The sequence below is a fragment of the Lutra lutra genome, chromosome 17 (genome assembly GCF_902655055.1).
Source record: "Lutra lutra chromosome 17, mLutLut1.2, whole genome shotgun sequence".
Classification (NCBI taxonomy): domain Eukaryota; kingdom Metazoa; phylum Chordata; class Mammalia; order Carnivora; family Mustelidae; genus Lutra; species Lutra lutra.
The window spans coordinates 8,895,123-8,916,376 of NC_062294.1; the positions used below are offsets into that span (position 1 = coordinate 8,895,123).

Sequence of the window (21,254 nt, forward strand, 5' to 3'; positions counted from 1 at the left end):
CTTGTTAAAGACTAAATGGGGGGAACCAGATGTCAGGAGGAACCCAACTGTGTCAAGCCGTCAGCCGTCCCAAACCAACCAATCTCGGCTAGACTGGTGGGAGTCCTGAGGTCAAGAGCTGTGCGCCCACCACAAACCACAGAGAAAGTCCTGGGGTAGCAAGTGGAGAAGGAAAAGCAACAGACCAACCACAGGCTCAGCCGACACACATTTCTCCCTGGTGACAAGAGGCATGTTTGTTGGTCCCGGGGCCGAGAGAGGGCGTTTGACAAGTAAACAAAACTGGACGAAAAATTTAAATGCTAAAGAGTTTGCTCTGAAAACTTGTGTCTTAAATTTGTGGGGACATAGGCTGAGAAAATGCAAACAGATTAGGAAAGACAAGCAGATCAAACTTTTCAAGGGCTTTTCTTTCTGGCCCATTCTGCTGATGGCCCACTGCACACTGAAGCTGGACAGGATGGGTCCCTTACCCCCTTCAGCGGCAGTGTAACAGAAACAGCTGAAAACCTTTTGGGACAGAACAGGAATGTAGTAATTGTTGTAAGAACAGCACAAGAAATAAGCCCATGCTAGCATTAGCCCATCATGCTCCCCAAGCTGATACTGGGCCTCCCGGAGTCTCATGGGCTAACTCCAGAACCTGGAGCTTGAGGAGAGCTGTCTGACCCTGAGGCCAGGATCTTGGCTCTTGACCAAACACAAGGGCAACTTCTTGGAGGGGAAATGCAGACACAAGACCCCCATACCATTGTGGGCATTCCCTCCTAACTATGAGACTGGGGAAAGGGGTATATTAGGCTAAAGAGTGCCTCCTGAAAGGTGTCCGTCCATGTTCTAGTCCCCAGAACTGAAGAATATGGCACTTTACGGGGCACAAGGGATTTCGTAGATGGGGTAAAGATCTCGAGGTGCACAGATTATCCTAAATTATCCATGTGGGTTCAATGTGATCCTAAGAGTCTTTATAAGAGGGAGTTAGCAGGGTCAGAGTCAGAGAGATGTGAAAATGGGAGCAGAGGTTAGAGGAATGTGGCCATGAGCCAAAGGAAAGTCACTAGCCTCTGGAATCTGGCAGATGGAAAGAATGGATTCTCCCTTACAGCCTCTAGAAGGAAGCACTCCTGCAGATATCTTGATTTTAGCTCCGCTGGACACATTTCAGATGTGTGACCTCCAGAACTGTAAGAGAATCAACTTGTGTTGCTTTAAGCCACAAAGTTGGTAGTAATTTGTAACAAGAGCCATAGGAAACTAAGGACGGGAGCATACAGTCTCAGGTTCAAATTTTAGCTCTGCTTCTTCCAAATGGATGACTGTGGGCCTGTGGCTTAACTTCCTCCCATGTCCATTTCCTTGTCCGTAGAATGGGGATTCTGTGGAGGGTTAGTTGAAAGAATCCAGTGAGGACCTGGGTTAGTGTCTGAAACACGGGCAGGCTTCCCGCTGCTCCTAGATGACGCAGTGTGTAAGAAGGTTCAAAACCAAAACCTGAGCCAAAACCAGTGCTGGCTTTGTCTACAACAGGTGTCCACTCTCAGTGACAGTGAGGGAAGAAGGCACAGAGATAAGAATGGAAAACAAACAAACAAACACTCAGATCCTGTCCATTGGGAACAGGGAAAGTTTTCGTACCCTGGCTCCTAGTTCTGTACTTCGGAATCCACTTCTCATCGAGTGGGGCACCTTGTTAGTCCCCTAGCACGCCCACCATCAAAATGCTTTGGCACTTACACGACATGTCAACCAGTTGTCCTGTTCGTAGGACTTCTTCATGTATTCTTCACGCATTTTCCCTTAATCACCGCTAAGCATCACGCAGGGCCTCACTTAAGCGTACTTGGATCAGCCCTCAGATGACAACCATATTTAACGTGCACTGTCTTAAATCAAAAGTGGGAATGGGGTGATGCACAGATAGAGGGGCGCACTGCCAGCTCCCAGCTAGAGATAACGGGACCTGGGGACTCAACACATCTAACATATGTCCCTGGTTTTGTCTGCAGAAGGAGCTTTTCCTTTCTTCTTTGAGAAAGAAAAAATGCACGTCTAGGAAGAAGAGTCTCTCCCAAAACTTGAAAACAGAATCTTCAAATGGTGATGCAAACACAGTAACAAGAAATAGCCTCTTTACAGCACATGTCAATGTCTTACACATATCATCGCCCTTGACTCCCAACATCCTGATGAGCATACACCATCGCCTCTTTTTATCGATGGGCTCAGAATCAGACAGTGAGGAGAAGAGGCAGGATTGGAACCAAGGCCAGAGCTCTTAGCTCCATGCTGCGGGACAGGGAAAGGCAAGATAAGAAGGGAGCCGCATGGCGGATGGCCCCTGTGGAGATGGCACTTAGAATGGTGTTGACAAGCCCGAAGATATCGTCACCACAAGGGAAGCACGCTTAGGGGAAGCCTGTTTCTGATCTGAGGCACGGGCACTGCCCACCAACCTATAGGAGATCACAGCTGGCTCGCAGACCCTGTAGCACGTTATTTTGGTGAGACGCTTATTCCTTTTGTCTTGTTCAATCCTTCCAACTGAAGAGAATCTAGGTTTGGCTTGAGTTTATCTTCAATGCCTCTCTGCAAATTCCTCAACCCCCATTTACATAAAAAGGTTTACTGTCTTCTCTGGTAATAAAACTACTTGGAATTGATAATATTGTTCTATCTCCACGGTATGTAAGTTTTACCCTCATCTATTTTTGGCCAATCATATTGGTTTTCCCTTTATGATGGTGATAGGAGATTTCCTTTTAAAACAAAGCTAATGAAATTATGAATTGAATTAAAGATAAATTGTAATATTAATTAAATATTAACTGCTTTAAATGTTAATTACATAATAACTGGGGACACCGTGAAGGTGAGAGAAGAAGACAGGGGTTTGGAACAGGGCGGCCGATTCAGCAGAGGGTCAGCCATGACTCGGGGCTCTGATGATCGTGAAGTTATAAATGTTTCCCTTTTGGAATGCGTTAAAGACCAGCTGGCAGGCTGGCATCGGAGAGGCATGGAGAAGGCCTCCAGGGCTGCCATAGAGAATGACACCCGCCTCCTCGTCCACGGGGTGTGTCTCTGCCCCATACTGCTTGTACCGTCTACTTTTCCTGCCCACACTTCAGACCTCACAGTAATGGTAAATCTGGAATCACCAAGTTGCAAGATGTGCTCTATTTGGGAAGGCAGGGAAGCAGGTGGTACATTTTAGGAAGACATAAAAGCTAAAACAAATTTACATATTTATAATATGGCCCTTTTAAAGGATTAGGCCAACTATCTGTTAAACATGAAACCCCAACAATCTATGAAATGTAGCAGTGCCACAAGCTCACGTAGCCAGGGTTGGGGCCATCTCAGCACGTCACCCGACAGACCGATTAGGGAGGAGGTCCAGAAGCAATGGACGCTGTCTGATAAGGTCACATTTGCCAGTGCAAACCTTCTTCTATAGGTGAAGAGGGAAGAGACCTCAGATTCACGCCTTTTTCATGAACTCGGAACTAAATGGTGCTGAATAAATAATCAGTAGCTTGGACCCTGAACGGACAGCTAAAAATGAGTTTTTCCAATTGTATTAGTTATTGATTGCGGCATAACCAGTCATCCCAAAACTATGTGGGCTGAAACGATCATAAATGTTTACTAGCTCGCACAGTTCTGTGGGTCAGAAATGTGGGAGCAGTTTAGCTTGGTAGTTCTTGGCTCAGGGTCTCCAACATGGCTCAGGTCAAGGACGTAGCCGGGTCTGCAATCATGGGAGGCTTGGCTAGGGCTGGACATTCAGCTTCCGAGATGACCGTCACACAGCTATTGGCGTGAGCCTCGAGACTCCTCACCACAGGGCTGCTTGAGCGTCCCTACAACATGGCAGCTGGCTTCTCCCAGAGCAAGTGATCCCAGGCAGAGCAGGGCAGAAGCCTCAAGATCTTTTCTGGCCTCTCCTCGGAAACTACATACTGACTTCTGCCTCCCCCGTTGGTTACCTACAGAGGTCAGGACTACTCCGTGTGGGGAGAAGACTACCAAGAAGTAGGGATCACGGAGGCCACAATCCACAGACTTTATTCGATGCCTGGTCCGCTTCTTTAAAGTGTAGTTTCATGGAAGAGCGAATTAGCAAACAGGGTGAAAGTGTGGGCCAGGAAGAACTGTCAAGTTTACCCTACTGCCCAAAGGGCCAATAACTCACTCAACTCCCATGGGAATATTAAGGTGGCACACTCTCAGGGCACTAAAAATAATCCCTCCCCCAACTTTCCTCTTGGGCTTGACAGTCTGTTTTGGCAAAAGCCCATCTAGTAATGATCTAAGGTAAACTACTGCCCAACTAATCTTTTTTTAGATTTCCAGACTGAGTAAACTCCAGAGCTTCCTGAACAAGGTCTGTGAGTCCTATGTTGTTCTGTGCTTTCTCAAACGCCTTCACTCTGGCTCCTAAAGCTGCTCCTTTTATTGACTTTTCTTTGTTCCAAATTCATTAATAAATGGAGTCTTAAAAGTGAACAAGATTGCCCACAAGCATGACATCTGCTTTGCACTTTAACCGAGGGGCCACATGGAAAGGGAGGGAAAGTGCGTGTGCCTGAGACGCTTATCTGTCAAGGTGGTTCATACCAGAGGTTCAGGTTTCCTCTGTCCCCTGCTCCTGGGTCACGGACTCTACCTTTCCACGCTCTACCAGTCTTCCCTTCCTCGGGCAGAGGGCTGAGCAGGAGGTGAGTCCCAAGACTTCTTCCTCACGCCCAAGATTTCATACATGAGCCCCCCTCCTTCCAGGCAGATTCTGTCGTACAACTTAAAAGCCACCGCTTCTAACAGATCCATGGTATGTCGGGAATCTGTTATCCTTGGCACGTGTTCTTCTCAACACATAGCCCTGACAGCAATCCCATGGTGCTGTAATAGTTATCAATATGACCACCATGGAGAGGAAAAAAGACCCGAGGAATTGACTCGAGGTCCTAAGGCTGTGAAATGCCAGGGGTGGGGCTGGAACCGGGTATGTTTTGGCAGTTACTCCCACACTCTTTATCGGGGATGACACGGAATGTATTTAACAGTTGTCACCGGCCAATTTGAATGTTTGTCCCAGGGCCAGGTCCCTCCTCCATGAGAGCAGGCATTACCTCTTCGGGGATGACTCACTCCACAATCCCAGTGGCCCTCGGACACCTGAGGGGCTTGCAACTGGACCACTTACCAAACAGTGTGGAAGACTGTGATATTCTGACACCAGGATGGCCACCCTGGTCGGTACTGGCTGAAGAATGTCCCTGTTTTCTGCATCATGTTGCAGCCTTAAAATGATTATATCACAAGGCCCCATCATCCCAGTATAGGAGGACATGGTTCAAGGGAAGAGGGACAAGTCTTGCTTTACGCAAACCCGGCGTGGGGGGCCACCCACTGTGTTCTCTATCTCTTTTGGCAAATGTCTAAGCCTCTCTCCTCAAACTCCTAGGATTAGGTCCTTCGAAGAGAGGCTTCCTTTTTGCCTGTGTTTTCTCTGACAGTATAAATGGTACGCTCTCTCAGCACCCCTCCCTGGGCTCGGCCACCTCACCCCAGCAGCCAAGGGACACAGTAGAGACTGTGGGTGGGTTACAACCGGTTGACGGAGTTAGCACAGCTCCCAGTCATGATTGTTCAGCTCTACAAAAGGACCCGAGAGGCTTTCTCATTCAGAGTTGTCAAACTCAGAGGCCCTGGTGATGAGGGACAAGATCTCTTTTCTCTTATTTCAGAAAACATAACCAAAACGGTGCATTTATTTGTGTCAAAGCTGTGCTCACTAGTTCAAGTGTCCAGTCTCCATCCTTTTGTATGTAATTAAAACATCTATAAGCAGAAATTAGCCAGACAGGAAAAACAGTGAGAGGGTGAGAATGCTAGAGTACGGTGCTACTTCAACAGACATCATTTAAAAAAAAAAAAAAGTTGAACTCCTAGAAACAGAGGAGAATGGTGGGGCCTGAGGAAATAAGAAGATGTAGGTCAGAGGGTACCAAATTTCAGTTCTAAGACAAATAGGCTTTAGGGATCCAATGTGTACCAGGGCGACTACAGTTAATAATAATTGTATTTTACACTTGAAATTTGCTAAGCCAGTATACATCAAGCTTTCTCACCATTAAGAAAAACAAACAAACAGTTAACGAAGTGAGGTGATGAGGGTGTTAATTAACTTGATTGTGGTTATCATTTACAACGTACATGTATATCAAGTCTTCGTGCACACTTAAATATATGCAATTTTATTTGCTGATTCTACCTCATAAAGCTGGGTGGGGAAGGAAATAAAGGGCATGCAAAGGGAAACTGCTTTAAAAAAAAAAATCCTAAGGCTGCTACCCCTGGTTGATACATAAGAAAATGCATCTCTATTTAATAAATACCATTTATTGGTAGAAAAAACAAACAAACCTAAGAACATGGAATCCATGAAGGGATTAAAAGGAACTGGTATGTGCAATGAGAATGCTGACTGTCACGTTCTGGGCCAGCTTCCTCAAAATAACAATCCGTGAAGTCTTAATGACTGGGTCATTCATTCAGTCCTCCATTCAATAAACATGACACAGGGATTCACCAACTTGCACACTGATCTTAGGCTGTCTGAAATCAGCCTGAATGTATGGATTCTCCCCTGAAAATTAATGGAGCACTCATCAGACGAAGGAACTCGAAATGTTGGGAAGGGAAGTGGTGCTCCCAGAGCTTCATATCCAGCAAATGGATACAGGGAAGATGGTCTCTCCAGAGGCCAAGTCCTCCGGAGAAAAAGCTGCCACAGAGCAAAAGAGAATGCCTGGCCAAATCCATTTATAATCACAATCTAATAATGCTTAACAATGCCCTATGGGATGAGCCTAAAGAAAATTATGGGAGTAATTACAAGGGTTCACATTAGTGATAATTTAATAATCATCCTCCTTGGCATATCTCTCTTCTTGAGATGGGTAAGTTGGGTTGCATTAGACAGATTTCTTCTCTCTCTGCCACTTACAAACCATGTCACCTTGGAAAAGTCCCTTCGATTCCAGGCTTTCTTACATTTTTATCATCTGTAAGAAGGAGGATTTACTGCAGTGAAATTCTACAATAATACTTGATGTGATAAAGACACCTTTGGAGAATCTAGAGGAAGAGAGGCGGATGGCTCCCCAACCCCAAGATTCCTTCTGCTCATTCTCTCTCCATCTGGCTGCTGAAATGAGATTCCTACAAGGTTCCTGGAATCACTGCCACTATCCTGACAGAACCAGCCAACCAAAGGGCCCAGAATTGTCCCCACTGATATTAAAGCTGAAGTGGGCAGCGAGGTAGCCCTAGGTGGCATCAAGCCAAGCTGGGACCAGGATGGAATTTGATCAGAAAGCCTGAGCCATGGGATTTCTGGCCTGTGAGCTAGGCTGGCTCACCAGCCCATTTCAATAATTATGTGACTAAATTTACTGAATGCCACTTTTCTCATAAAGTTGTCACTGAAGAATAAGTAAGATAATGCATATACAGCCCTTAGCATATAGTAAGTGCTCCATAAATGTTAACTAAGATGTTTATTATCATGGGACAAGAGAAGACAAATACGTTTATCTTACAGTTCTTATCACGATTTAAGAGTGAGTTTAAAAATCTGTTGCGCTTGTTAACTAAATTATATTAGAAACAACAGTCTTGTAATCTGGCTTAGTACCACGAAATCTATTACATAACATTTATCAAGACTTCAAGTCACTCAACTACTTAGAGGTATATTTTCAGTTATGGGTCCAAGTGAGTCCCTCAAGGGCAGGTGTTGTACAAAGGATGGAGGGTGAGGGCCAATCAGGTTATTCTTGTTCATGTGGGTGACCATGGTGCCTCTAGTCCTAATCTAAAACACGTTCATTCTTTCTTGTCTTTCTTTTTCTTTCCTCCCTCTTTCCTTCCTCCTCTCCCACCCCTCTCACGTCAATCTCATGATGCTGGCATGCTGGTAAGGAGCTAGGCCTATGTACTTGTTACCTTTTTGCAGAAAGGACTTCCTGAACATAATTTAATATTACACCCTATTTTTTACTCTAGATAAATACAAGGCAGGCATTAATGATAAAAGAATGTTCTTCACTAAACTCTATTCTGGGATACTGTATCATCACCCAAGTCTGTCTGTCTGTCTTTTTTTTTTTTTTTAAATAAATGAGGGTTTATGTGGTAAATTCTTACAATCATGTTCCAGAATAAAAGCCTGTCACTATACATCCATTCTTCTTTGTATTGGTGAAGAAGAAATTTTGTTTTAAAGACTCCCAAGAAACCCAGTTGGATTTAACGTTGGTTGATTAAAAATAAATTAGTTATGTTCCTGGAAAAATGCACCTCATTTTTTTCAGTTCTAATTAGTTTCTAATAGGTAGTTCGAAACCAAGAACAAATACGTCCTATCGTCTTTTCTAGGTACTATGCAATTCCCTTTTGAGTCACTGCAAATCTACTTTGCAGGAATGGGTGGTGTCCACTCTCTGAAACGGCAGCGGGCTTTGTCCATATTTCTAAGTCATCTGGCCCCTCCTGGCCCTGATGGGCCTTTCCTTCTCAGGTCACACAACTAGGGGTCCTGGTGACACCCACCTCTCACAGCCTATAGGAGCGATGGAACAGCGACGGAATTCTGTGCTTGGCATGTCTACCCTCCAGATGGACTGAGTGGAGGAGGGACTAAGTGGAGAGCACCCAGTGGCCATCCGGGCTGTGGCGTCTCCTCCTCCCTTTGGACCAGGCTGCAGTCGACCATATAGAGACATAACCTGGCCTACAGTAACTGCTAATTTCTCTCTTCTCTTTTGTTTCCTTTCTTCTTTCTTGATGTTAAGACAAGGAAAGGGCACTTAGAAATGCTTTCCACTTGCTGTCTTATTTCTCTCTTGATTTGGCCCATTATGGTCTGTTTACCACTAAAGGAGAGAAAATAAAGGCATGGAGCTGCCTCAGTCACTCTGCCCAGAGCTTTTGGCTTGTAAACCGTGACAGACCTTCAAAAGGCTGCTATCTGGTCTTCTTTTTTGAGGACCCTCAAAGGGAAGAAAGTCAAACTCAGTATTAAATAACCACCCAAGATGGGGCAGTCAGTTTGAGGTTAAGAGGCAAGGTTTATAAAAAGCCTTGTTAAACACAGGGAGTACAGATGCAGTCCAGGCCACCTGAGACTCCACACCCAGCATGACATGGACAGAGGCAGCCTATCTGGCCCATTTTCACAGGTGTATATTACACCTATTTTAACATGTGCAGTGTTTCCTCCCTAGAAATAGTCCTTTCTCACCTAGACCAGCAAACACTCCATTAGCCCAAGTCATGTTTCATTATCCTCCAGAGATGTATTCCCCACCTTTATTTTAATCGTACAAATATTAATACATTTTAACATATTTTATACATTATGTATGTACTTTTAAGTATGATACACACTCCTAATGTTAGGGGGAAAAACACCCCCAAACATTAAGTATTTTGTTATGATTTAATATTCTACTACCGGAATCCCAAACTTTGAGAATTTTTTGGTCTTTCTTTTCTTTTTCTTTCTTTTTTTAAAACTTAAAATCGCAATTTTAACCCAATAGTCTTTGTGGAGTTTTTGGTAACATTTCAATGTTTGTCATTTTCACTCTCTTAAAATTCCAGTTTTTCCCCTTCTCTCTCTGTAGGACAGAGGCTTTAACTTCTCTGGGGTTCTGTTTCCTTATCTATAAAATGGGGATACTATCTGTCTTACCGGTAGCTGTAAAGATTTAAAGGTAACCTAGCTACAATGCATGAGTAACATGCAGAGAGCAGATACCCCACAAAAGCACAGCTGTTTCACGTTCGCTTCTCCAGGCAGGCAGCCTCAGCTGTAGTCCACCCGCCCCACAAGGCCTAAAACACACCTAGGCAGTGTGATCAGCGACTGATAATTTTAGAATGCACTTGGCTAATTTCTTGGATCCCACTGCTACAAATAGGCCCCGGTTTCACCCAGGTTCAAATTTCATGATGGCCTAGGGGTATAAAGATGAATTATTTGATTCTGAGAAGAAACAGGAGACCGTGTGTCAGGCTGCTTTGCAAATCAATTCACCTCCCCCACCAAAGATGCTCCTTGCCACGTGAGATGTGAGGCTTTACAAGGATTTCGGCAACATATGCATGTTTGCCACATCGGAGGTCGGAGGGCAAGGTGCACGCAGATGTAATATCACCGAGCAGTGTGATCCGAGCGTGCATGAAACCTGACTGCAGAGGGCACGCCTCCAGCCCGGGGAACTCTCCTGCCACGGGCCCTGACAGTGCCTCAAATAAGCACCTTACCTAATCTCCCTTGTTGATTCCTATCTGCGCCCAGTGATTTCATGTGGCTGCCATCTGCACACCGGTTGGGGCATGTGGATCGTGGCTGCGCTGTAATTAGAGCCGGGGTCTCGGATGGTAACATGGACTGTCAGCCTATTGCCGCGATGGGGCAAGACCCTTACGAGACCAGAGGGAAGGAGCCAAAAGGTGAATTTTATAGGCAGCATGGCTGGGTTCCACTTCTCCTATGTTATTTAACTCTCCATCCCCAGGGCTTGACATGGAGGCATGCCCAGAAAATACTTGGGATAGAAATGATTAAATGACTGCCCCAAACAACTAAGCTCTTCCACCACTGGACAGCGGTAATTGTCTGCATATCATCTTTGGGGCTATTTAGTAGATATGTGTTATGAGCTGCTTGTAGGGAACGGACAAGATTCATTCATTCATTTATTCATCAGATATGAATGGAATGGCCACTCTGCCCAAGGTCTGGTGACCGTTGTGCCACCACATAGCCGAGGACATGGGGTGGACCGGATAAATGTCAGACGCAGGAATGAGTGAGGCAGGTCTGGGAGAGGAAGAGCCAGGTCTGCAGAAAAATGAACTGTGGGAAAGGCAAAGAACGCTTCTGTCATCCCTCTAGGGTCTGTAGAACCCAAGTGCTCTGACCAAGTTCAGCACTTCGGTGCGGAAGGACTGAGAACTTCCCAGGCTGCTGTTGACCAGGGCTGCCTGGAAGGCCTGCTATACTGGCTTGACAGTCTCTGGGAACCAGAGGATGTCCAGTCACAGAGCGACCCAAGAAGTCAAGGACAAGCCTCTCTCTGACAGGTGGGGAAACTGAGACCAACAGAAGCATTGCAGCTTATCCTTGGTCGTGGAAGGGACTGAAGATAGAATCAGGACTAGGGGGGAGTGTGGGTGGCTCAGTTGGCTAAGCATCTACCTTCAGATCGGGTCATGGTCTTACGGTCCTTGGATAGAGCCCCGCATCGGGCTCTCTGATCAGTGGAAAGCCTGCTTCTCCCTCTCCCTCTGCTGCTCCCCGTGATGGTGCTCTCTCTCTCTGTCCAGGACTCAGATGTTGAACTATCTGCCAGCTGTGGCCACAAGGCCTCCCTGGAAGCTATCCAAGCTCATGGGCTTACACTCTAGGGAAGAAGACACAGACAGTAAAGGAAGAAATAGATGTACACATACTCAGATAGCGAGAAGTGTTCAGAAGAAAAGAAATAGAGTGGGGAGGGAGGAGGAGGGTTTGAATCCAATTGCACCGTTTATTAGCTGGGTAACACAGACAACTTGCTAAGCCTCTCTGCACCTCAGAGCCCCTCATCTATACCCTAGGACTAATTATAGTATCTGTCTCATAGAGTTTTATGAGATGCCAAGATCAAAGTCTGGAATATATGAGTACTTAGTACATGATGAGATAATGATTACTGATAATGCTTTTATTTAGATAAGAGTGGTCAGGGTAGGCCTCTGAGGAGGCGATATTTAAACTAAGTCAGAAGGATTTGAAAGAACCAGCCATGGCTCTTTCTGGGCAAAAAGAGCAGTGTGTGCAAAGGCCCGGAGGCAAGCTAAGGTTTTGGTGCCCCAGGAACAGGCAGAAGACCAGACTGGCTGGAGGGAATTTGGCGAGACTGTGCATCATGTGAAGTGAAGTCTGAGAGGAAGGCGGGGGTTTAAATCTGCAGTGTGTGTAAGCCCTGGTAGAGAGTATGGATTTTTACTCTAAGTGGAATGCAAAGTCCCTGCAAGGTGTCTAGTCTGCAATTGCCACAATACTGCTGCATAACAAATGATCTTGAAAACTCATTGAATCACAAGAATAAATATTTACTTTTCTTGCTCACTGGACTAGGGGTTGGTTGGGGCTTGGACGATATTGACTGGGCTTGGCAGAACTTGGCTTCAAGTTGTCACTCAGGTTCTGGGTTTCCTGAATGTGCCTCACTCTAGGGCTCGAGCTGCAGAGGCACTGGCTATAAGAAGTGCAAGGGAGCGAACCTAGTCAAGCCAACAAAGTTCAAGACTCTTCACATGGTGACGGCTGATATTCCCACCCCACCATGGGGAAAAGAGAATCACATGACCAGGGCTCCAAACCCAGGAGCAAGGAAGTTCACACCACTCACTGTGAGACCATGGCAAGGGATGTAAGATATAGTATTACTATCATAGGCTATGGCTGGGCCAAAGAATCCATATCACACATAGGAAACTGGTTGCTTTCCCCAGGCATCCACTGTGCCCATCAGAGTCAAGGCTTAGCACACCTTCGACTGCCACTGCTCCACACCCACTTCCCCTGGTCTCTGAGCACCAGCCTCACCTTGTCCTATTTTGGACCAACCTAGTTAACTTCCTGGTGGGTCTGGCTTTAATGAGCAGCCAAACCAACCACGGATCATCCAATCAGAAAGATGGCCCTTGACAAATCACATGTTGACTTGTCCCATCTTAACACTGGTCTTTCCGGGTCTCCTGGCTTTCTCAGAGTCAGCCCTCCTGGAACTCTGGCTGGGAGAGGAGACACACATGAGGCCTGCCCAGCAGCCTCCACAGGCCTGGCATAGCATGCAGCCTCACAGTGGCTCACGTTGGGGCTGAAGGAGCAGGAGTTTTTGTTTTGTTTTCCTGGGCAGAGCTCTGGCACACGCACATTCCTCGCCGGGTTAAAGTACAGTGTGCTTTTTCAAACTGGTGCCTTACATTGCCTATTATGTATTATCTGGAGTGGATACCAGTCTCAATGTCGGTCTTGGAACTGTTTGAGGGGAAAGAAAGAGGAAGAAGAAGAGGAGGAGGAGGAGGAGGAGGAGGAAGAGCAGTGGGGACAGGGAGAGGGAGGAGGAAGGAAAAGCATCTGAAAAGGGTGTAGCAGTGAAGGGGCGGGTGACTATGAAAATTTACGCGCTGAAAAGCAGCTGTAAAATGTTTAATGTTTCAATGAATGTTTTATATTTACAATAAAAAATCCTCCAGCCAAGAAGGTCTTTAAAATGCTACATTTCCAAGCAGATCCACAGAAAAAAAGTCAAAGGGAGAGGATTCCCACAAACCCTTCTCCACGGAGTGAGTCCCGAACACTAAGCATTCAAATGAGGCCTCTCCACGCTGTGCATTTTAGCAGCCAGTCCGACCATGAGCAAGGAGGGAGTAACAGCCCTGATACACGGGGAGACCGGCAACGAGAATGAAAAACACGCTCGTTTTTCTCAAAGCCAAGTACTCATGGCATGAAGCCTTGGAAAGTCCGGCTTTGGAACAGGATGGCAGGAGGAGTGGGGGAGGACGCCGGGCCCAGCCCAACGTTTGCTGAAAGACTCGATTGTTATCAGTCGGTCCAGAGCCGCTGACCAAGTTCCATGAGGCCGGGTTCTTCCAGGAAAGAGCCTGGCTTCCACACAGAGGTATGGGTTCAAGTCCAAACCCCACTTGGAACCGGCTCTGTCTCCCTTTGGTACGTTCTTAACCTCTAGTGACCCCAGTTTCTTCACCAATAAAATGCAAATGGCAGGGATCGTTGGCCAGAACCGAAGAAATGACAGGAGCTGGGGAGCCAGACGTGTGATCACACGGGCTCAGGGCAGGCTGTGCCTAGACGGGGTAGAGGAATTGAGACTTGATGTGGCAGGAAGCTGGGGGCTGCTTAAGCTTTGAGAAAACATGTGAGTTCTGTTCTTCCTTCTTTTACTGATGACTTCAGTCAAGTCATCCTGTGGGTTTTCAGGCGAGAAGCCAGTTTTACTTTTTATCTCCTCTGTAATTCATATTTTCCACATTGCATTCAGGTAATAGAAATGCGGCGCAGCCCACAGCCCCCTCCTCATCGGGTCCCTTCTTGCCCTCTCATACAATGCTCATGCAGCTGCTCAGAATAAACAAATATAAATCAAAAATCATGGTCAGCTTCTCAGACCCACGCTGTAATTTTGAGCCTATGAGCTTGATAATTCCTGTCCCTTCTGCTTATTATGCTCTTTCCCAAGCCCCTTCTCCTTTAGCAAATTCCTGCTTGGGCCTCGAACCCCAGTTTAAGCACTACATTATCTGTGTCAAATACCCCCTTACAGTCCTCTGACAGCACATGCGGCTTTCTGTACCCTGATACTCATCAAACCGCCTTCAAAGCATCTCTTACTTTTCTGATTTCTCCTCTACATGTTGTCTCTTGAGAGCAGCTACTGAGTCCTAACACCTTAGGTGTAGCACAGGGCAAGATGTGGATGGACTGTGTCTCCAGCAAGTTTTCTCGGTGAATGAAGGAATGAATGAGTGAATGGTAGAATACACTGTTTCTTTTCTATGATGACAGAAGATGGGAGTGTGACCTCCAAGGGACAAACGGGGATAGGACCACTGTTCTTCTCAACTCATGACTGCCATCACGCACCCAGAGAGATGAGACGCCCTATGCTCTCCTGGGCAGGAAGACTGGTCTTCCTTTGCCAGCCTCCACCTGGCACCTAGGTAGGTACGAATCAGGGACTGACTTGTTGTGTAGCAGGAATTCTCTTCGACCCCTGTGGTCCCAGGACAGAGATGCTCAGGTGCCTCCCCCCAGGAGAAAGGTGGCTTGTGCAGCTCACTTCCTGCTCCTGAGCCTGAGGGTACGTTTGTAGACTGGGGCACGGGTTGCTTGGGAGACCTTCAGCAGGCTCCTTCTGTTCTCCCAGAAGCTGTCCTTCCTCTCTCTGGGACATCCAGGAAGCGGCCACAGCCTGAACAGACTCCAAGCTGGGGAACCCCCTCACTCTTATCAAGAACCCTGACAGGCACGGCAGCAGTGGCTCACTGGACAATTTCAAACGAACCCCCAAAGTTTCACAAGAACCCCAGGTACAAAAGAGATGAAGGATGGAAACTCACACGATAAACCAAAGTGAAAACAAAACCATGTCACCAAACCCCCTGCGAACTGAAACCACAGGGCAGAGTGCTCTCTCCCGACACAAACAGCTTGACCCGCGAGTGAGTCACCAGCATCCCCAGAACAAGGCTAGGCAGAGAAGGCCCACTTTGGGGGGTGGGGGGTTCACGCCTGGTGTTGCAAGGACCCTTGGTCCCTTCCATTCCCTACATATTTGAGAAGGAAAGAAGGCATTTATGAGCCCTCCCCTATGCCATAGGCTCCAGGCAACACCGTAGGTACAAATAACCCACTGGGTTTTCACAATAACCCTATCTAGGAATGAACCTAGAGATCAGCCAGCACTAGAATTTGGGTTCTTTCCTCCCGAAGTGAGAGTCACAGGAGCAGGAGCTGTCCCTGCTCTCCTAGCAGCCCTCAAACTGCTTTAACGCTCGACCACTGCCAGCCAAGTTCAACTTTGAGCACCTCAAAAGCTGTCCACGTATTAATCATATGTGATATCATATACCATATATCATATCATACATCACCCATGACGGCATATGCCACTAAATATGGCATCACAAAACATTCGAAGAAATAGGGAGTGAGACGAACTGAGATCCAACTTAAATGTAAACAGAAGCTGTAATTTTTCTTTCCCTTAGCGCAGTTCAGGAGTCACAGGGCATCCAGATTAAAGGAAAAAATATATATATAAGCTGCCCAGTTAAAACTAAGGTACAGTTTTGCTAAAAAAAATTATGTGCTATTTATCTTAAATTAAAATTTAAACGAGCATCTCGTATTTCTATTTGATAAATCTAGCAACCCTAAAGTAAGGGGTCAGCAAATGCTTTCTGGTCAAGGTCCAGAGTGAATATTCTAGGCTTTGGCGAATAGATGGTCTTTGCGGCTACCATTCCAATCTCCACTGCAGGGTGAACACAGCCCCAGGCAAGTCCTACACAACGGGCATGGTGGTGTCCCAATAAAACTTTATTTATAAAAACAAGTGGTGGGATAGTCTTGGCGTGGGCTGTCGTTGGCTGACGCTACCCTCGCGGATCACCACGGGCACATCTCACTGAGGAGAACCCCGGCCTGTAAGAGAGAAGGGCCTGCATTCGTACAGTGCTTCAGCAACATGGCAGAAAAGAGCAAGCTCTTGTGTTTTCTCTGGGGGTTGGGAGTGGGGGCTGGGAGCAGGGGCCGGTGAGTAGCCAGAGGATGGTAAGGACAACCTCCTGCGTAACAAGGCAGCGCCAAAGGAGTGAAAGCAGGAGCGTCCGTGCGCCGCAAACACACGTGTGCACGTGCACCCGGAGAAGGGGCCGGCCCCGACACGCCAGCCCCGTCGTCCTGCATCCAGCGTGTCGAACTAAATGCTTCCCCTGTCCCAATTACTAGCAATTCAATCGGCCAACTGGCAGTCATAACAACACATTAACCTTTTTGCCAAATCAATTCCACCAACTCCCCCTCCAGCACTAAGAGAAACTAAATGGCACCCCCACGCCCAGGGGGGGGGGCACACTCTCAGTTACCACACACGTCGGAATCCCCTCCTGCACCTGGAGTGCTGAGCTGCGCCGTGGAGAGCACCAGAAGCCAGTGTCCGAGCCCGTCCGCCCACCCCCCGCAGCCTGCCGGGGCGCAGAGGTCCAGGCGGGCAGCCCCTGCCAAGCGCTATTAACAGAACCATCTTCACCAACCACGCATTTGCTCTGCACCAGATGAAGCTGCTTGACTCAACTTTCAGGAGCCCCCGATGGGTCATTTCACACTGAAACACGTGGGCACAGCACACCTGTGAGTCACGTCAGGGTTTGAAGCCTGTCCCGAGACCCCGGCCCTTCCCGAACCTCTCTTTCAACTGCAGCTTGAGGCTTGGGCGTGTTTTCTAAGAAACAGAGTTCCCGCAAGATGAAAGTTTCTAACTCAGAAGCACGATGGCTCATGGGTCTAACGCAGAGATGGCGCGTGACTGAAAACAGTGGAAGAAGGCCCAGGCAGAGGTCCCCCCGGGGGGACGAAGGTGGGGCTATGCCGGCTGCCCTTCAGTACTTAGCTCCTGAACCAGGATCTCATTTGGGGGACAATTTGGAAGGAGTGAGTTGTCTAACTTCACTGATGGGAGGGGTGTGTGTGTGTGTGTGTGTGTGTGTATGTGTAACAAGAGATGCACAATTCTATTTTGTCTGATCCCAATTATTAAAAAACTCAGTCCTTGTTTCTTCTTGTGTAATATGGGGTCTCTCCCCATCCATGCAAGGCCAGTCCTCTATTCATCAGACCCACTGTCATGCAGCTCACTTCGACAGAACTTTCTCAGAGCTTGGAGGAACACCAGGACAGCTGAAGATGGGTAGTTTCCTTTCTGAAAGCACGTGACGTGTGGTCACTCCTCAGTGACAGTTGCCTAAACACAGTCTGCTGTTCTCCACAGGGAGGTGCGGAGAGGAAGGTCTAGCTACCAAAACCCACTATGACCAGCTTGCTCTGACAGGCTAAGCAAACGTCCTTCCTTGAACTACTGTAAGAATGGTCTTCAAAATCACACAATCATTCAACAAATACTTCTGGAACAGGTACATAAGCATCCAGAAGAAGACTTATAGCTTTAGCCTAGGGGAGGTTCCACATGGCTGGGAAGTCACCCAGGGTACAGAGGTTATCCTTGGCCTGCCGCAAGCCTCCATGACTTTTGGGCCATGGAATAGAATGCCAGGCCTTGTACTTGAGTCCTGTGATGGAGAAAGTACAGCCAACCAGGAAGCCATGGCTCCTAGCCATAGAGCTGTGTCCCAACATCCTATGTCTTCCTAGGGCCAGGACTCCATTGGTGATACAGAACATGGCATTTAGGGGACCCAGCGATGAGGGCAAAGAAACAGAACACTTTAATGGACACAAAGCCATGGAGAGTGGCATAATGTTTAGAGGAAACTTCCTGTCCGCCCCCCACCTCATGGTCTTCAGGGTGAGGGGAGGGTGGCAGCGTGGATAGGGGCACAGACTCCAGGACCAGGCAGCCCTGCTCTGAGCCCAGCTGTGGCCTGTGCTCACATGAGCCTCTGTCAAATGAGATCGTGGCTATGAGGAGGCTTCCAAAGTCTTGAAGTATATCCAAAAATGGGAGGGGGTGTGAAGGGGCCAAACAAGGAGCTGTTTTAAACAAACACACACTTATCTAGTAAAAGTGAGAAAAATGCAGATCCATTCATAGTGTAATATGCCAGTCGTTCCAAAGTGGTGGAAATCTGATTATTTAAAAACTCCGTTCACATTGTGACATCTCATTGGCCAACTGCAGCCAGTTTCTGATTTGTAAAGTCCAGAGCCGTACATAGGGATAATCTTCAGATTAGCAGTTATACATAAATCCCGATTTTGTGCCCAATTATTTATAATAACGAAAAAGCAATAATGACAATGCTGCTGTGTCACTCGGTGGCAAGAGCGCACTTCATATATAATATCAGGAAGGAGGCCACTTATCTTTTCAACTCCGGCAGCTCCCGGAAGCTTGCGATGGCTGCATTCTCCTCTCTGACAACCTCCTGAACTTGTATGAGTCTGACACACACACGAGGGCTTAAAAATGTCACTTTTACCTAATAAAACTGTTCCTCAGAAAGACATACTCAGAACCTGGAGCTTTCTGGCAGGTGGCAGCTGCCACTTAGGAGCCCACCTGGAGATGCTCAAGGCCACACAACCCAGCGTGGCTCTGACAGTGAGGTCCCTGAGACAGGAGAACTCGCAGAATCACGTTAGCGCCTTCCTTCTGGGACAGGGGAGACGGATTAAAAGCAATAAATACTGATAAAAGGACTGACTGGGGGCGCCTGGGTGGCTCAGTGGGTTAAAGCCTCTGCTTTCGGCTCAGGTCATGATCCCAGGGTCCTGGGATCTAGCCCCACATCGGGCTCTCTGCTCAGCGGGGAGCCTGCTTCCCCTCCCCCTCTCTCCGCCTGCTTGTGATCTCTGTCAAATAAATAAATAAAATCTTTAAAAAAAAAAAAAAAAAAGGACTGACTGACTGGGAATGTGAGGCCTTCGGGAGGGACAAGTGAGGGGAAGGAGGGACCCTGAGGAAAGTCCACCTAGGATGCACCCCAGGGCCTTACAGACATCTCTTCTGCAAATGCTACATACCCGTGTCTGCAAGATGGAAGTGAGGTGAGGAAGAACAAAGGAAGTCAGTGAAGGACTGGGCAATCATCTATGATATCTGGAGTTTTATACCTTTTTCTCTTCCAACAGAATCCAATAAATTTAATTACACTGAGGCCTCTACTCATCACTGTGCAAATCTAGTTTCTGCTCTCGAATCTGTTTTATGGGCCTCTGTGACTAGGGCAATAATAAAATGCACAGTAGATATACGAAAAACATCAAGAGCTATGGATAATCATAAATTTGAGTACATGTCCACTTCTGTGCATGAAAACAGAAGACACCAAAGATGGCTGAGAAGAGAGCCAGGGGACGGACTAGAGGGGAGATGCAGAAGATGTTGGTGCCGCGGGCAGATCGTATTTCATCAGCCGTTAGACCATCTCTGAGTTTTGTGACCTTCTCTGGGGAAGTATCCTTGGCCACTGTCTTTGCTCGCTTCACCAGAGACACCCGGGAAGGTGAGGCCCCCACCAGGGGATGGACTGTGATGTCATGATATGGGGGTTCGTAGCCTGGCCCTCTGTCTCTAGGTGGAGTAGCTTTAAGGTGCAATTTACACGCCAGAGCCCCCTAAGCATTAGGACAAAGGCAGATGTCACCCGAGGTCATACCTTCTCTTGATTTCTTTCCACTCTCCTCCTTTGTTTTCCTCACCCATTACTTCTGAGAGCTCTCCCTCCATCAAGTATGTGCAACCAAATCCCTGTTTCAGGCTCTACTTCTGGGTGACTCAAGCGAAGCCAGACTCTCTTGATTACCAGGTATTGGACAGGTAAGCTGAGAGGGTCCCTCTACTGAGAGGTAAGAAGAAGAGATCAAGTGGGTACAGGACTTAGAGGCGGACAAAAATGTGTTGAGATCCCTGGTGCAGCTATGCGTGGACTCTGCGGCGTGTGGAGCAGCCTGAGATTCACAAGGCCTGGAACAGACATGGCTCCAGAAGCCCGACAGGCTGGGGACTGGGCTTCAGTCTGCGAATGTTCTGTGAAGTCTGAGACCATTGGTGCTGCGCTAGAACAGGACTGGTGCACAGGGCACTTACTGCAGAAGCTGAGGAAGGCACGGTGCCTCTGTGAAAAGATAAGGACAGGCCACCGCCTGCTCTCTCCTCAAGTATAAAGCAGGTCCATCCAGGCCTGCACACCCTACTAATATGTGCTCTGAAGACCCATGTGGCTGAGTATAAAATTGGAATGTTTATAGTTAACATCTGAATGACTCCTAGAATCAAAGCACCCCAAAGCAGGATATTGCCTCTGTATTAGTCAGGGCTCGGCAGAGAAGCAGAATCAATAGGAGGGAGAAATTGGCTCGTGTGATTATGGAGGCTGCGAGGTCCCCAAATCTTCAGTAGATTTCAGATTTCTGGCAAGCTAGAGAGCCAACAGCATCAACCTCGGTCTGAAAGGCAGGCTTGAGGCTCAAGAAGAGCTGATGTTTCAGTCTGAGCCCTGCAGCAGGAAGAAGAGCAATGTCCAACTCAAGAAACTCTGACAGGGGAGTTCTTTCTTATTCCTGAGAGGGTCAGCCTTTTGTGCTAGGCAAGTCCTCAGCTGATTAGATGAGGCCCACCACATTACAGAGGGCAATCTAATTTACTCACCACACATTCAGATGTTAATCTCATCCCAAAACACCCTCACAGACACTCCCGGAATACTTTTTGGCCAAATAGCCGAGCACCCCATGCTCAGTCAAGCTGCCATACAAAATTAATCATCACAGCCCCAGTCACATATAATCCAGCTCTGCCCTCAAGCTCAGCGAGCTCAAGGACCCTACGTATTTCCCAAATAGGTATAGAGACGGTTACATTTGCTAGAAATGTTAGCCAACAGCCCTTTAGGAATGCAAAAGACAAATAGGATCATTAACA

General features: G+C 47.3%; 1 protein-coding gene across 6 annotated transcripts in view; it reads right to left on the reverse strand.

Moving 5' to 3' along the window:
- The window catches only part of WWOX (WW domain containing oxidoreductase), a 944,020-nt gene that overhangs the window by 381,935 nt on the left and 540,831 nt on the right, over nt 1-21,254 (reverse strand). Inside the window, exon 9 of one of the 6 annotated variants that reach the window (XM_047710172.1) lies at nt 16,220-16,297. The exons of the other annotated variants lie outside the window; for them this stretch is intronic. Coding sequence (XP_047566128.1) covers nt 16,262-16,297 — 36 coding nt within the window. The 3' untranslated portion in view covers nt 16,220-16,261. Of the gene's footprint in view, nt 1-16,219; nt 16,298-21,254 lie in introns of those variants that run through there. 6 annotated transcript variants of the gene reach the window in all.